General features: G+C 35.5%; 1 protein-coding gene across 28 annotated transcripts in view; it reads right to left on the reverse strand.

Annotated features, from left to right (window-relative positions):
* The window catches only part of EIF4G3 (eukaryotic translation initiation factor 4 gamma 3), a 274,286-nt gene that overhangs the window by 35,959 nt on the left and 220,614 nt on the right, over positions 1–17,713 (reverse strand). For 27 of the 28 annotated variants that reach the window (XM_039854734.1, XM_039854728.1, XM_039854732.1 and 24 more), the window contains 5 exons: positions 16,239–16,436; positions 3,666–3,812; positions 2,986–3,222; positions 1,859–1,963; positions 321–453 (listed from right to left, as the gene is read on the reverse strand). In XM_039854734.1, the coding sequence (XP_039710668.1) occupies positions 321–453; positions 1,859–1,963; positions 2,986–3,222; positions 3,666–3,812; positions 16,239–16,436 (820 nt within the window). Of the gene's footprint in view, positions 1–320; positions 454–1,858; positions 1,964–2,985; positions 3,223–3,665; positions 3,813–10,188; positions 15,745–16,197; positions 16,437–17,713 lie in introns of those variants that run through there. The other variant, XM_039854739.1, reaches the window with a different exon arrangement.

Here is a 17,713-nt window from a genome sequence, read left to right on the forward strand (position 1 = left end):
GTTTTGTCTTCCCAGGTAAACCGTAAGCTTTTAGAGGGGATAAACTGTATCTTCCACTTCTGTTTATATACCTCAGCAATACTGAGTCTACGGAAGACGCTCAGTAAGATCTTGTAGTCCAGATCATGCTCAGTTCTTGCATTCTCTGCTTTCACGCAATAACCTGTCTCCAGGTATAATGTCTTCACTTATCAATTACTACTCTATTCTTTGGATTATTCTTCTCGATTTCATTTAACATCTAAATATTTAAAAATTCTTAAATATCTGTTCTTCAAACCCCTAAGTTCTCTAACGCCCCAGGGGCCTCCACTCCTCACCTGGTCTTCTCTTCTCTTTGGTCATGAGCTGCTGGACCTTCCTTTGCTCTTCTTGTTCTTCTATTTTAGCCTCTTTGTGAATCTGTTCAATAGTTTTAGGCCCTTGATCTGCTCTTCGAGACACCCAATTACACTACAAAAGGAGAAAATAAGATTGTCAGCCAGATAACAAAATAAAAATTTAAAAAATTTGAGTATCTATTTTATACTTTTCACTGCTGGAAAAGTGTAAAAAGACTTATAAAATCTGTTACTTACAGTAGTTTTTCATGTCTTACAGATAGCACTATTTGCAGTTTGGGGATTAGAGCTAAAGAACTGAATTCTTCTTAATCAACCCTGAACTACTGTATATACCGAGCATTCCAATAGCTGATGGATAAGAAGGCAGAGTAAAAGGCTACCCAAATTTATTTTTTAAAATTATTTCTATATATGAATGGAGGAGAGAAAAGGGGAATCAAGAAAGATCAGGATTATCTGGCCTTGACTTAATCTGGGGTATTGCTTTTCAGTTCGTATCACAGTCCATGAGAATTCTAAATCAAGGATGACTAGGATTTGTCTGGTAACCTACACCAAGTGCCACACCATTCTGCCCTTTGGTTATCCTCTCTATGAAGGACAAAACAAGTTGTCTCCTTATAATTATACTTCTCCCTCCCTTACCTCCTCTACCAGCTATAGTCCCAACATCTGATATAAGTATAAATGGTTAAAGGCATGAGTGGATAAGTTTTTTATATTAACATTTTTATATCAGTTAGAGGCAAGGATGGCAAATAGGTTTAAATCAGCATTCAAATTCTGATCGACAGGTAGTGGATTCTGTAATAAGAAGGCTCCTGAGGTTACAATTGTGCTTTGCAAAATAAAGAACCATCACCAGTGTTACCTGGTTTGGTTGCAGGGCAGGGAAGAGGTGAGACCTGAATTCACTTTCTCTAGTTTAGGGTCAACTGCAGTATATTCCGTGTAGGAGTTAAAATATGAGAGAAAACAGGTGGTAGTGGTAAAAACTGGTGTGAGAAACGAGGGGGAACAAAGCAGCAGAACCTGAGAGGATATAGGAAAAGCAATAGAGAAAACAACATCTCCCACGAGCCAGCACTTTACATAATCACCTTCCTCACTGAATCTTTACAACACATCTGCAAGGCAGGCAACACCTCCATTTTAGAGACTAAAAATGTAAGGTTCAAGGGAAGTTAAATGGATTCATTATGAAGATGAGGTTTCCTGATTACTTAGCATCCTAAGACTAAATTTAATTCACTACAGTGTGAATTCAGAATGGCTGATTTCAAACCTGCAATGTGGTTTGATAATCAGAGTAAAGAGAAGAGATACGTAACAGGTAGGTAGATATATGTGGTTTTTGTCCTTTCACACAGCTCTCATGAAAGTTTGTCAATTTAAGTTCTTAGAGTCCTATAACAAAAGCATCAAGTTTTTACACATGTACACACCAGGATATCCTCCTCAACCCAATTCTGTAAAAGAGACTGGAGTGGCAGGCTTATCATTTTGCTACTTACCAGTCTTAGGTCTATCACATCCTGAAGCATGAATCGAATCCTAGATGAAGTTTTCCTTTCTTTCACGATTTTCTCCATCTGATTAAAATACTGGTCCATACGTGGCTGTAAGCGACAGAATCGTTAGTATTCCTGGCTGAGGAATTCACATATAATTTTACCATGTAAAATTTTTTAAATGGCTGAGGAATACAACTTTTAGCCAAAGGGTAATGTGGTAGAATTTTTAATTGAGCATATGACACCCAAAATAAAGGCTATATATCCAGGCAACTGGCTGTGGTCAAGTGACTAATTATAGGCCAACAGAATATAAATGGGACTATCATACTGTAGCTCCCTGGAATCTTCCTTAAGAGAGGTGACTGTGTCCTTTGCCTCTTTCCAACTTTCTCTGCTGAGAACATTAATGACAAGGGCTACACCGTATGAATGACGGAATGTTAAACTGGAGGAGCTGGGGTTTGGTCCTCTCTGAGGCACCAGACCAGCCTCAGACTTCTCACCTCTGAACTTTACCTACATGAATGAGAAATAAACCTCAATCTTGTATAAACCGCTAAGATTTGGGATTTTCTGTCACAGCCAAACATAATCCTAGCTGATCCAGAGGTTATGAGAGATTTCTGATCTTTCTTTGAAGTATTTCTAATTTCTTGACCCCTTATTTATGTTACGTTTGAATTATAATATTTTTAATGATCTTTTTATATTATGGTTAGATAGCTGTGTCATTAATTACAGCATAAATTTCAGGAAGCTACTGGGTTTTCTTCATTTCTGTATCACCCTCAGTCCTGGACCATAGTAGCTTTTCTCCTCTTATTTCTGCCCATAATTTGCCATACATATAAATGACCTGTGAAATGGTCATGCAGAAAGAGGACCAGAGACAATATGAACAACTCATAAACTGGCCTTTACATAATTTGGGACCGTTTTCACTTCTGTCTTTGATGGAAATGTGGTAAGGAGCATGATGGCCAAACACTGACAATGAGAAAGGCAAAAAAGAAAAATAAACAGCCTCGATGGCAGGGGCAAGATGAACACTTTCACTGACAATCTTAGTTCTTTTGTAACTGACACAGTCCCTGTTGGAAGTTTCCACAATTCTGGACTTTTACCTTTGCTTTCTCAAAATCAAGGTCTTTGCCAATGGTGGTGAGCAGGCGACACAGGCACTCCAGGGATTCTTCATCATGGTTCTTTAGCAGCTTCACCACACAGTCATGCATGATAGCTTCCGTCAGCATTTTGAGTTTAAAGAGTTCTCCAATAAACTTGATGTTACCAATGGATCTTCGCCGGGCTTTGTCCTTAGCTTCTTCCAGTTCGTCGTGAAGCCTCGTCCTCTCCTCCGGCTGTTGTGTAAGGAAGAATGATAGAATCTTGATGATGAAATCTGTACTGCGCCATAGATGCTAACAACATACACTCGGATTCATGGTCTTTACTCTTTCTGGGGGTCAGGGATACCCTTTGAGAAGAGAACTGCAACTAAAGACGCACTCCTCAGAAAAGTGAACTATACGCAAAAGTCTGCAACCACTTCCGATTTCTGGTACTCAGTGACGCCTCTGGAGGCCAGGTTCTGAATCCCTATCTTAGAAGGTTGAGTTGCTTTAACATGGCAGCACTGAAAGGAATAAAATATTTCTCTAAACACCAACATCGTATTTCCACCTGGAAAAAAGGCCACAGGCACCTACTGAAGTAGCAGGGAGATGTCGCAGCTGGCTTCATGAAAATTCCCTTTGATAACACTCAAACTGAACAAGCACCGACTTTCTGTGAAAATACTTACAGCACTGGCAGCCTCAAGTTCTTTCTGTTTCTTCTCAAAGACATCATCATCTGCTTTATCTTTTTCAAACTCCTTCTGGCAACGGTTCAATAGCAGCTTCCGGAAATTCACTGTGTTTCCAGGCTTGTCTGCCATGGGTACTTTCAGCTGCATCCAGATGGGAAAATGCAAAAGCAGCAAGATTATTTAAACACATTCAATGATTTTCTCAAAATATCAATTTTCTTTATTTGCAAAATAATGCTGACTGAATCACAGGTAAGCATTCTACAAGAGGTACCCAATTTAGCTTCAGGCATTTCATGTTTCAATGATAAGATGTCTTAAGTTTTATAGAGAAAAGATATACATGACTTGCATAAAAATGTACTGTGTCTTTAATGGCTGGTTGTGCCTCTAGCTGACTTTGAAATCCATGTAATATTATTACAACTATGACCCTGGACTTATTTAGGCCTTTTTAACTTTGTAGGGTTATTACTTTTGTTTTTCTTAGTACTACTACGGGTACTTTGGTTTACAGGAACAAAGAGAAATGACATAAATTAGAGAGAATTTCATGGCCACAGGAAAACTGTTGTAGGTGAGATTCTTATTCTAGAAAAAAGCAGAAGGGGGGATACATTTGAGAATTTTTGATATGTCTTTTCTTTAAGGGACTGTCAAGACACTGTAATGCTAGTACTTACCTTGACTATCAATATACTATGTTTATTATTTCAATTGACCAAAAAATTCTATTTTATAGATGAAATCCCCCTGAGCACCATTCTGAACAGCTACTGCATAACATGGCAAAATGGTTTTTCTGGAATCACAAAGTGGCTCCTAAAGTTCTGAAATGCATGGTCTTTGCTCTAGGTTTAGTGAGAGAATTTGGTAAGAAACAGGATGCGTGGTATTAGTTAATGTTATCAACCTGAATGGACTTAGACAGCTGCTGACAAAGGATGAATGGCTAGAGAAACTTCTTTAGAACTGAGACTGTGATGCTACAGTATATTTGTTCTAGAACCGATGGCATACGCTCCAACATATTCTCTATGACGTGTGAAATACCATTTAACAAGTCCAGTTCTAATCAAAGGACCAAGTGTTTCATTATATTTTACTTTCAGCAGAAAACATTAACTTAGGAAGATACTTTTTAGACAACCATAGAAAAGCTAACATATCTATCTCCAAACTTGGCCCTTATAAGTGACTACAGATCATTTCATACTCAGGCCTACTCTATGATCACATAAGAGGGTAGGCATTTAATCAGCCTTCAAGGAAAGAAACACTACATGAAAGTAAAAATTTCCAAAACAAAAGCCAAAAGTAGATTCTATTTTCTACTATACAGGACCCAGAATATTCAACAATGCACTGCAAGAGAGAACCAAGAAGCAAATCCATGAGCAAGGTGGTATATCATAGAGCACCAATGTCATGTTAGGTTCTAAGTAAGCCAGTCAAAAAGTCCTATTTGGCTTCTTGGCATATTCACCAGCATTATCTATATAACACTAAGGACATAAAAATCACCTGGACCACTTCTATCAGCTCTGAAGAGATGTTTCCTGAATTATGGATTTACCGTGTAGAAAATGGGAAGAATGTGGACAGTATGAAAATCCAAGCCTCTGTCTTATTGGTGAGAGGGACCAGGATTGAAACAAGTCAGAAAGATTAAATAAATAAAACTTGTGACAGTTTGGTTTATATGAACAAGTAGAAATCACCTAAGGGAGAATTTCTCTACACAAAAAAAGTATAAAAAGCTATGCCTTTTACACCTTTTATGTAGAGAAGGCTAAGTTGAAAGGGTTGTTGGGCTAAGTATCAAAAGATCTGCTTACTTGCTTTCAAACAAAGGCAATTGTTTTAATTCAAGTCTCGGTTTCATCATCTAAAACAAGGGAGTCGCAATACCTGTGTCTAACCTAGAGTGCCGCTTTAAGCATCCAATGAAATAGGTTTGGCAGAAGCACTTTATAAGTCACAGAGAAGAGAGCTGTAACTGGGATACTCAGAACACTGAAACTGAAAGAGCACTGGTATCTTGAGTCATAAAATCAGGGTCTGAATGCCAGCTCTGTAACTAATCAGCTCTGTAAATTTGAGCAAGCTACGCATTGAGCCTCAATCCCTTCGTCTGCAAAAGGAGACATTGCAGTGATGGTAGATGAAGGGACATTATAAAGTAGCTGCTAAAACAGTCATAACCTCAGCTCTGCTATGTGACTTTGGCTGAGTTATTTGGCTTCATAAAACCCGTTCCTTTCTAAAATGAGGATAACATCGATCTCTTAGGACTGTTGGAAGGATTAAATGAAATGGTGTAAGTAAAGCAAAAAATACTGGCTAGCACATAAAGTTCAATAAACTAATATAGTTATATTTAAACACGTGGAGCTGTACTTGACACGTTTATGATTAAAAATTAAGAGTAATCTATACTATAATAACATAAATATCGAAGAAAGTATATAAACAAAGTTAGCTCACAAAGCAGTTAGGGAGAGAACCACAAAAAAACAAGAGAAATGAATATCTACTATCCCAAAATGATGGTCAAGGGACATTTCACATGTGTAGGACACAGAGAACATGTGATAGTGCATAAGCGTTTTAGGCATATTCACAAGTATTAAAACCGAACAATCAGAGGACTGCCTACAGATCTGTAAGTACATATATCTCTAAGTGAATGAATGCCTAGTTATACAAACCCCTATAGACTTGTTTTGGAACATGATCTTAATGTCCTCTGGGGATGGTTAACAAGGCTGTGGAACTATGGAAATAGGCCAGTGAGAACATATTCTCTGAGAATGGTGATGTATGACAATGTTTTTGTTTTTAAGAGATTACAAATATCAACAGGATTATGACATTATTAAGGTAGAATGTGTTGTCTGTTGCGTATTCACTGGTAAAGGGACCAATGATATTGGTCAGTTAGAAAAGAACATGAAGAATAGGTATCTTACTCTGCTGGAGCTGCTTGAACAAAATACCATAGACTGGTGGCTTAAACAACAGACTTTCTCACAGATCTAGAAGTCCAAGATCAAGGCGCCAGCGGATTCAGTTCTTCTTCCTTGTTTGTGGACAGCTGCCTTCTCCTGTATCCTCTTGTGGTGGAGAAAGGAAGCTCTGATGTCTCTTCCTCTTCTTATAAAGGCACTAATACCATTATAATTACCTAAATCACCTAATTCTAAACCTAACTACTTCCCAAAGGCTCCACTTCCTAATACCAACATACTGAGGGTTAGGACTTCAATATATGAATTGGGATGAGGGGGTAACACAAACATTCAGTCTAAAACAGTGGACAAATGTGAAACTTGCAAATGTGACCATGGATAATAGCAAAAGTGACAGGTGACGTGTGATGTTTAGAAAAAGATCCTTTTAGACAACTATAATTTTCATTTAACAGTAGTCCAAGATCACAACTAAGATATATGTGTTTCAAATGTGTTGTCTGGGAGATGGTTTCTCAGAGAGTGAGGGTGTTAGGGGGGATATTTTAGTAAGGCTGCCCGATACGCTAGATTTGCTGGAGAGCACCTACCTTCTTATTTCTACACAGTAGTAAACAAACAGTATGACATTACATTGCACTGTACACTACTGGTACATCATCTCATATTGTGATGAAACCTGGATGTGTATGTTATTAACAGGTAGACATTTTCTTCAAGCAACAGGACCTGTACTGCTGATATATATATATATATCCTTAAAAGGATAACTCCCAGAGAATCGTCAAGGGCTGTCAACTCTGTGTTAATTATGGTAGTCAAACAAGAGACTGGAAAATTGAAAACTGCTTAGCAGGCTTTGGATTTTCAATGAATGCTGTCTCAGAACATAAAGATGCTACTGGTAACCCATGGCTCAGTAGCCACTTTGCTCCAGAGGCATGTTCTGGTCTGAGGTAAAGTATTTGGAATGACTAGTATTGTATAAACAAGTGGTACCCCCATACTAACTCTAGAATGTGAAGTAAACAGTAATAAGTCAAGCGCCCAATTATAACTCATGGGTCCACGGTGACATACTATCCTCTATCAAGTAGTTTTGTTTTGACCTTAGGAAATCACCTGCTATGAACACATCTATCAAAACACATCTCTATTAGATACATCTGAAGACATATGTAGTACTGAGGGATACCCGCAAGATTCAAAAGGGGGTGGTCAAGTTATAAAAGTGTAAGTCATTTCTCATCGATCTTGTCTTCAAAGCATTTTTCATCTTTGATTAGGTGAGTTGCACATCCCTCCTCTTCCTCCAGCTAATTCCAGCCACATGCTGTTGCCCAAAGCTGACTCTTCATGTCTGTAATTCAAGGCTTTAATTTCTAATGAGATTTAATTGTGCCTCCTTTGTTCTCGTAGTGTCTCTTCGCATGCTTAGTCCTGTCATTCCTTTCACGTCTTGCTTTAAAGCACTTAAAAAGTGTAAACACTGTTAAGTTCTGTATCTGACATAACAGGACATAGAATGCTTAAAAAATATACCTTTAGTGCCATTCTTCACGGCTGAGGCATGCATGCGATAGCAGAGATAAAAAGTAACAAAAAGGTGAAGTCTTAGGGCATAAAATAAACTCGGGTTGTTATTCTTTCATTCCTACATTTATCCACTCACGACATGTCCGAGGGTCTATAATGTGCCAGAAAACCATTCGAGGCACTAGAAATTCAGCAGTGAAAAAAACAAAAACGAAAAGAGAAAAAAAGTCCCTGCTCTTAGAAGCTGAGATTCTAATGGGGTTCTGAGATGGGAATTTTCATTTAAATTATGATTAAAACAAAAGCATAGCAATTTAATGTTACCAATAATCCAATTAAAATTTTATTTAAGTACAGATTTAGACACAGGACATTTTCCCTTGTCCACTCTTCTCCATCTGCCATTTAATTCAGACTTTTTCCTCCCGAGAGCACTGAATTCTAGTTAAATGCTCTGCAGCTTGTGAAGGAGGTCCTGCAGGTCTCTCAGTCAAGTCACCCCTACTTGAACTACTAAAAGCAGCAGTATGCTCCAGAGGCAAGGCTTACAGTCACTGACGATGCCCTTATGCTGCATGTACCAGAGGTTTTCTAATCTCCTGTGTAACTACCGTAAGTGAACTTAGAGCTTAGTAGAGGCAGGTAGCTGTGTGTATGTATAAATGTGTCTGTATGCATAATAACTATGGCATTTACAGAGCAACTCCGAAAGCCGACACTATTACATCAATTTCCTCTGTAAATCTAAAGAATTCCTTTTTTAAAAGTCTACCTTTTAAGAAATCATGGAAAATTGACACACGGTACAATTGTATTCTCTAGCCCTCACCCTAGATAATCACTGCAAAGTAATGAAACAGGTTTTAAACAGAGGCGTGTGATCCATGTGAAAGACATGGAGGCAGTAAGTTTAGAAACTGCTCTATAAATAATGAGAACAAGTATTCTCCGAAATCTTAAAATCTCAACAATCCAGGGCAAGGTTTCTCAGCCTAGACACTATGGACATTCTGTGTTGTGGGGGCGTGTCTTATGCACTGGAGGACATTTAGAAGCGTCCTGAGCCTTTGCCCACTAAGATGCCAGCAGCCATAACCCAAAACATCTCTAGACATTGCCTGATGACCCCTGGGAAACAAATCACCCACAGTTGAGAACCACTAGGCCACTGTTTAAGTTAAGGTTCTAGCATTTAATATTCAAAACCTCTATAAATATAAAGTCCCTATTTAGGTAATTTTCTAAATTTCAGAGAAAGTTGTGAAACAAGGAAAAAGAACAGTTGTGAGGATTAAATGAGTTAGATATAACCATGTTAGCAGATATATCTAAAAAAATATTGCTGTAATTCCTGGTACTCCTAACTCTTATTACCACTGCTACTTATGGCCATCTTATATGAGTGGGTAACTATAATTAGATTCCATTATTTCAAATGACAAACACTGATAATACAGGACAAGTGGCTTAGGTCCACAAATTTTTACAACTATGAATCAGTCCAAAGACTCTGCAATGTTACCTGTGGGCATCTCAGCAGAACATAGTGATAATGACAATGAAGTTACTTAACCTAATGAATACAATGGATAGGAAAAGAGCACCTCCCCCAGATAATAGTTTAATTTTTATTCACTGTCTTCAATATCTCTCATTCTACTGGGAAGTATCAATTCTCAAAATAACAATCTTAAAAAAAAAAAGGCAGTGCCTATGGCCTAGAAGGTTTGGAAAATGCTACACAGAGTAGATCTTTCTTGTCTGATTTCATAAACATTAGCAGAGTAAAAAGAAACTTGAAGGAAAGAAATCTGCTTAAGCTGGCATTAATGAAACTAATACTAACATTTCAATTTTGGTCAACCCTAGGCCATGGAAATGCCACTTTGGAAAAATAATTAATTGGCTATAACCTCCATTTTTTTCCTTATAGAGTATAAAATAATATCACACACATTCATGTATTCATCACCCAACTTTGTTAAGTCTTAATATTCTGCCATATTTGCTTTAGGTCTTTTACTTTTAGGAAACTAAACATTAGAGTAAAGTTTGAGAGCACCGAATAATTTATATTCTACTCTATTTCCTGTTTTTTTTTTTCTTTAACTTTTTAAGGTTCAACTCAATGAATTATGAGAAAGCAAACTCACACGACCGCCACCAGGTCAAGCCAGCCTCCCAGAGCTCCATTTGAATTCTCTTTCCAAAGCACTACGACCTCCCAGCCTCCAAAGTTAATTCCATTATCCCACATTTTTGTAATAACCACTTTTATGAAAATGCTATATTTTTATGTTTCTTGGTACATAAGAAATATATGTTTATTGGTTGGGTATATACTTAAGAACAGAAATGCTGGTTATATCAGAAAAATAGCTTTAGCTTTTCAATAGATAATACTAAACTCTTTTCCCAAGTGGCTGTTACAATTTATAGTCTAACTGGCAGTATCTGAGAGTTCTTGTTGCCTCACATATTTGCCAATACCTGGTAAATTTAGAAATCTGATGTTATTGCACAGTTTGTGTCTAGTTGATTAATCTTTTCACGTTTGTTGGTCATCTGGATAACCTCTTTGGTTAAGTGTTGTGTAAATCTCTTGTCTATTTAAAAACTCAGTTATTTTCTTATTGATTTCTATTTGATTTTTTTAATGATATAAACTTTTAATTAAATTTTTGTGCAATTATGTTTTCCTAATATGCACTTGTATTTTTACTCTTAACATATTTTGATGAAAATATGCTAATTTCAATGTAATCCAACTTATTAACATTTTCTTTTACATACAGTGACTTTTGTGTCCTCATTAAAAAACCTGCAAATTTTTAATCTCTCTCTCCTCCCCTGTGGCTATCTTTTAAGTAGTTTTACCACGACAAGTCTAAAAGCTTTCCTTCTTTTTTTAACTGATGCTTGGAGTTTGTAGAAAATCTTTTGAATTTGTGGCTTTAACATCTCAGCAGTTCTGAAAAATATCTCAGCCATTCTCTTCAACTATTGCTTTTTTACAGACTATGCTCTCTTCTCCTGGGACTCCAATTAAAGCAAAGTTTGATCTAATTGAATGCTCCCCGTCTCCTACCCTCCCTTTTATATTTTTCATCTTTTAGTCTCTCTGTGCTTCATTCTGAATTCTATAGACCTATCTTCTAGATCATAATTCTTCAGCTGTTATAAACCCATTCATTAAGTTCTTAATTTTATTAGAATATTCAGTTCTGGAATATCTAATTGGTTTTTATAATTTCTTGACCTTTATTGAAAATTTCAGTCTATCTTTATCCCCTTGAACATAAGGATAGTAATTTAATGTCTGTGCCTGATAAAGTCAATATCTGCAGCCCCCGTGGGATACTTGTTTGCTGCTGGTTCTCATTAATGCTGTCTTTTTTCCTTGTGTGCCTAATTATTTCTAATTGTGTGCTGGACATTTTATCTGAAAAACTGTCGTAGAAATAATTTGAAGACTAGTATAAGTCTCAAAAAAAGGGTCTTTGCTTGCTTCTTGCAAGTACATAAGGGGCACTAATACTGAAATTACTATATAGTCGACACGTGAACAACACAGGTTTACACTCTGTGGGTCTAATTATATGTTGATTTTTTTCAATAAATATATTGAGAAATTTGGATATTTGCAAGAATCTGAAAAACTCGCAGATGTTTGCTATTATTAATGCATGAATCTTTATATCTGTTAATAAATATAAACTTCTTTTCCACTTATCTTTTCATTGTTGATGTCTAATATTAGTATTACATATATCATCTACAGTGTTTTGTATTATATAAGACAAATTGATGTAGGTACTGCCTGATGATTCGTCTTGTAAACGAATGATGTAAACTTATGTTATCGATAAATACAATACAGTATTGTAAATGTATTTTTTCTTCCTTACGATGATCTTTTCTCTAGAGTTTACTTTATTGTGAGAATATAGAACATAGTACATATGACACAAAATATGTTAATTGACTGATTATGTTTTTGGTAGGGCTTCTGGTCAACAGTAGGCTTTTAGTAGTTAAGTTTTGGAGGAGTCAAGTTCTATGTAGATTTTTGACTGCATAGTGGCTGCATGCCCCAACTCCTACATTCTTCAAGGGTAAATTGTCATTCAAATTCAAGGATTGAGATGATTTGATGTTGAGCTATAGTCTCTGTGAAAACAGGTCAACTTCTCGTTCACCCCTGTTCCAAGCATACAGGACCATTTACTAGAGCCTCTTCTTCCAGTCATTTCAGTGGGCCCTAGTTACGACTTCTGTCACCTAGCTCAAGAAGTCCATGAAAAACAAGTTTAAGACAGGTGTCTCTTTTAGGGGGGTAGGTTTACCAATTATCTCAGTTTTCTTTGAATCTCCATCTCTTTTAGGTTCTTAGCCTTAGTAATTCTTTACTGTCTTTTAGTTCTCTGATGACTTCAAGATTTAAATATTGTAACTAGCTTTTCTAAATGTTATCCATGGAAAGGTGGTTTGAATTACCCAACTTGTCAATACCAGAAGCCCTAATATTTACCCCTGTGTACTTTTCCGTAATCCCACTTCCTTCTCTTACCCTGAATATGATTTTTAGTATTTCTAATTTGTATACCTTTAGTATGCATATTTAATTTTATTTTGCAATATTATAAAACTTTATTAAAAGGTACCGTACTGTTATTTGGTGCTATTTTTAAGGTTAATCCAGGCTGATACATTTAGTATTACTACATTAATATTAAATGCATATATATATATATATATATACGTGTGTATTACTATTCAAGTGCACTGACCAAATGAATTGTGGTATACTCTTGTCTTAGACATATTTCAGTTGTTTCTTATTATTCACTATTAAAGCCACTACACAGATATTCTTACATATGATTCCTTGTGCACATCTTGGAATTTCTCTGGGGTATATACCAAGAAGTGAAATTGCTGGGGAACAGTGTATGAACATCTTTAATATTACTGTCCAATTACTCTCCAAAGTGACTGTATTCACCTTCATCAACACTTTAAAGTGGTTTCTTTTCTTTTTTTTACCCTAATGGGTGTGACTTGTACAGAATTGTGGTTTACATTGTCATTTCCCTAATAATGAATAACACTGACTATCTTAAAGTTTATCGGCCAATGGATTTTCATTTCTATGAACTGCTTATTTTTTAATTGGGCTGTTTTTGGCCTTATTGGTTTTTCTTTTCCTCCTTAATTCTGGATTCCAATATTTTGTCAATTATATGTATTCCAAATAGATTCTCCCAGGCTGTGGCTATAGCTTTTCATTTTATTTATGATATCATGTTATACCAAGGATTATAAATTTTAATAGCCAAATTTGACATTTTCCCCAAAGTTCATGAAGATAGTCTTCTCAATTTTCTCCAGAAAGATTAGCTTTTCATATTTAGATTTTCATTACTCTTATGATTGTTTGATTTTTGCATTTTGTGTGTATTAGGAACCTATGACTCTAGTCCCATTGCCACCCTTTCATTTCAGGGCCTTAGTATCTTAAAATCAGCTATGGTGTTCGAAGTCAGAAAAGTAGCTACCTTTAAGGAAGAGGGAAGGGTATAGTTCTAAATTCGCTGACCAGGGTGGTAGGTATGTTCACTTTGCTGATATACCTTGAGCTGTACACAATGATTTGTATACTTTTTGGTATAAAAAAAACTCAAAAACTCAAAAACTGGAAACATGAGGGAGAGAGGTAGGGAGAGGTAGGAGGAACAAGAGAGGAAAGGAGGAACTGTTAGAAATTATGGTATATGCATATTATGAAATATTATGTAACTACTAAAAAAGCACAAGTAAAATCTACCTGTAATGACCTAGGGGGATGTCCAAAACAAACAAAACAATCCTCTGTATATATATGTATATGTATGTGTGTTTTAAATGATTTTATGAATATAAAGAAAACTGTGGAAAGATATATTCCCACTGATTACATTGGAGAGAAGGGAGATTTATCTGCCTGGAGCTCCAAATGAAGAGTATTAAGTTTTTCTGTGTATACCTCCATATTGTTTGACTTATTCCAATAGGTCATTATTTTGTAATTTAAGATAATCTAATAAAGTTTTAAAAATCTTATTTAAAAAGATTGTAGATCATAACAAAAGTCACATAAGTAGTTGGCTTATCTATAAGTTCTTCTTCCAATCAAACTTGTATTATTGCCAGGCCTTTTCAAAGGTCATTTTTATTAAGGATACTCTTCTAATATTAAAAAACATTAACAATCCTTTATTGTCCAAAGGATTAAATCCAAAGTTAGTAAAGAGCACTAAAGTATGAGTCAGAAGACCTGGGATCTAGTCCTACTTCTTTTTAAGGGACTACAGGATGTTATGGCCGTCACAATGAAAATGAGGGTCCTGAGATAGCACATCGATTTGCTTTCAGGTAACTATCATATGTTATAAGGCAATATGGCAAATGATTGAGATAAAATAGAACTACATTTAGATTCTAGCACTGCCATTTAATAGTTAAGTAAACTTGAGCAAGTTACTTATCCTTTTTAAGCTTCAGTTTCTGAATCAGTAAAGCAGGGCTAATAATATTGACCTTTGTGGGTTATAATAACCATTAAAATACTACATGTAAAGCATTTTCCCATATCACAATCTAGTAGGTGATGAACAGATGGTTTCTGTTATTACAATCATCAATTCTATAGCTAGCCTTTCAAGACCTTCGCAGTCTTTTCCTCCACCAATATCTTTTTGAATCATTTAGGCCAAATACTGCGCTAGAAATTTTATACACACAATCTCATTTATTTTAACTTTTTCATTATAACAACCTTAAATTATATGAATTAATCTTATTTTATAGATTAAAAATTGAGGCTTAAAGAGCTTATGTAATTACTCTAAGGTTAAGTTAGCAAGTGGCTGAGTAGAAATTTAAAGTTAAAAATTTAAACCTAGAACGGAGAGACTCCAAAACCAGTGTTTGTAACCATTATGCCATGCTTGCTCCCTCAGACTTGAATCTGCCTGGAATACTTTGTTCCTTTCTCTATACTGTACTCCCCATCGTCCTAAGCCCAACTCAAACTCTACTTCCTTCTGACATAGTGATTTCTTTTTCCTCTAACTTGATTTTTCAATCTAAACCATCCATTGAGGCATCAACACACTACAATATCACAGAATACCTTATAAGTGATTTTTTTCTTGTTAATGCTGTTTTTTTCCCCAATATAGATTGAATTTCTTAAAGACAGAAGATGTAACTTTTCCAAGTCCTATCAGACTTACCTATCTTATCGACACAGGTACTCAAAAATATTGGTAGAATGACAGAATTTTGCATTTTCATAAAGAGGCACAATGACAATGAGTTGTGATAATTAAGAAAAAACTCAAATGTTAAAGGACAAACAATTCTGACACAAGTACCTTGGTAACAGTAACAGGCAGAGAAAACACAGATGATACATGGCAGTTTTATGACTGCAGAATAGAGGACAATGAACACTAACCAGAAGCTCTTTGGTCTCCCATTCTGTCTTGCCCTAGATTTGACAGGCTGTGGAGAATAAATGGCTGTGGACAATGTAAAGAGAAAGAAATCTAATAGTTTCTAAGAGATAAAACGATCAGTTTTGAAACCTTTATGACAACTATCCTATCATTTTCACCGAGGCTAAAATTAGAACCAACATGTTTTTCAACTTTGAATTTAATTAAATGGAATAAAAGCATTTGCTTTATTTCTAAAAAAAAATGATACCCCAGGAAAAATTGGTTCCCCATGACAATAATTTTACATTACTAATTTCAACCTTATTCAACCTTCCTCATATTGAATGGGACCATATCATTCCTATTTCAGTCTAGTCTCCACAACCCCTCCAGGGGTGAGTATACATTTTAGTAAATAAAGATTCTTCTTATACAATGAGAATATCATATTAGTGAGTGCTAAAAATATATTCTCCCCTTTACGTTGCCCAAATAACACTTCTGGGAAGAATGTGCAGTGAGGGGAGAATATACCTCTTGGAGATTTCTGGTTTTATTCCTTCCTCTCTTCTTACCGTTACTAGACATCGACACATGTTTGCGTAAGCCACAGAGAAACTGGGTTCATCAATAGCCTTCTCAAAGACCAGGTCAATGACTCCTTTCAGCCGCTCCTCTGTGTCAACAGTAAGACCTGACACTTGCTTCATCAGCTGGTTAAACATCTGTGGTGTCAACTTATTTAAGATACTTCGAACTTTTCTAAAAAGTTCCTAGAAGGGCCACAAAAAAAAAAAAAAAAAAGGCATTATAGTAATCATGACAATATGACGCTTTCTATAAAAATTAATATTCTGTTTATAATTTCTAAGTTCAACTTCCCAAATCATTAACAAGGGCTGTGAACTAGTCACAGAAATAATTAAATCTATGTATGTTAACAAATAGTACAAAATTATACCACTTTTTCACTTCCGATGAGAAGTCTAGGAATTAGGTCACAATTCACTGGTGGGAATATCATCTGCTACATTTCTGAGAGCAATTAGGCAACGTGTATTAAAACCTTTAAAACTGTGATATGTCCTTTGAACCAGCAATTATACTTCAGAAATTTATTCATATTTAAAGATAGATAAAAAAGATTTTAGCTACGATAACTTCCATCAATAACCCTTTAAAGAACTTAAATGTCCTAGAATAGAAATGTCTAAATTATAGTATAGTATAAATTGTGGTACAGAATACTTAGCAGGAGTCTTTTTAAATGATGTAGAAACTGCCATCAAATCAGAAAAAAAGAGAACTTCCTCAACTAGAAAAAAGGCACCTATAACCCTACTTAATGGTGAAAGAATGAAAGCTTTCACACTAAGACTGGGAACAAGGCAAAAATGTCTGTTCTCATTATTCCCATTCAAAATCATGCTGGAAGATCTAATCAGTGCAATAAAGCAACAACAACAACAACAACAATGACAACAAACTATAGCCCATACAGATTGTAAAGGAAGACAGCTCTCTATTCACAGATGATATGACTATCTATACAAACAATCATAAGGACTCTATAAAAAGAGATATTAGAACTAATAACTGAGTATAGGAAGGTTGTAGAATATAAGTCAATATTCAAATATCAATTTTATTTCTACATATTAACAATGAAAAACTTGATATCACATTTTTAAAAAGCGCAATTTACAACAGCATCAAAAACCATGAAATACTTAGTTAAGAATCTAATGAAATATCCAGAGGAGCTGTATGATGAAAACTATAAGTCACTGATGAAAGAAACCAAGTAGGACCTAAACAACTGGAGATCTATATTGTGCTCATGTATTAGAAGATTTGTTATTGTTGTCAGTTTTCTCGAAAGTGACTGACAGATTTAACACAATCAAAATAAAAATCCTAATAAGGTTTTGTTTTGTTTTGGTATAAATCAAGAAGCTGATTATATTATATGGAAAGATAAAATAACTAGAATAGCCTAAACAATTTTGAAAAATACAACACTGTAGGACTCATACAACCTGATTTCAAC

This window comes from Pteropus medius, unplaced genomic scaffold, assembly GCF_902729225.1.
Source record: "Pteropus medius unplaced genomic scaffold, Ma_sr-lr_union100, whole genome shotgun sequence".
NCBI lineage: Eukaryota > Metazoa > Chordata > Mammalia > Chiroptera > Pteropodidae > Pteropus > Pteropus medius.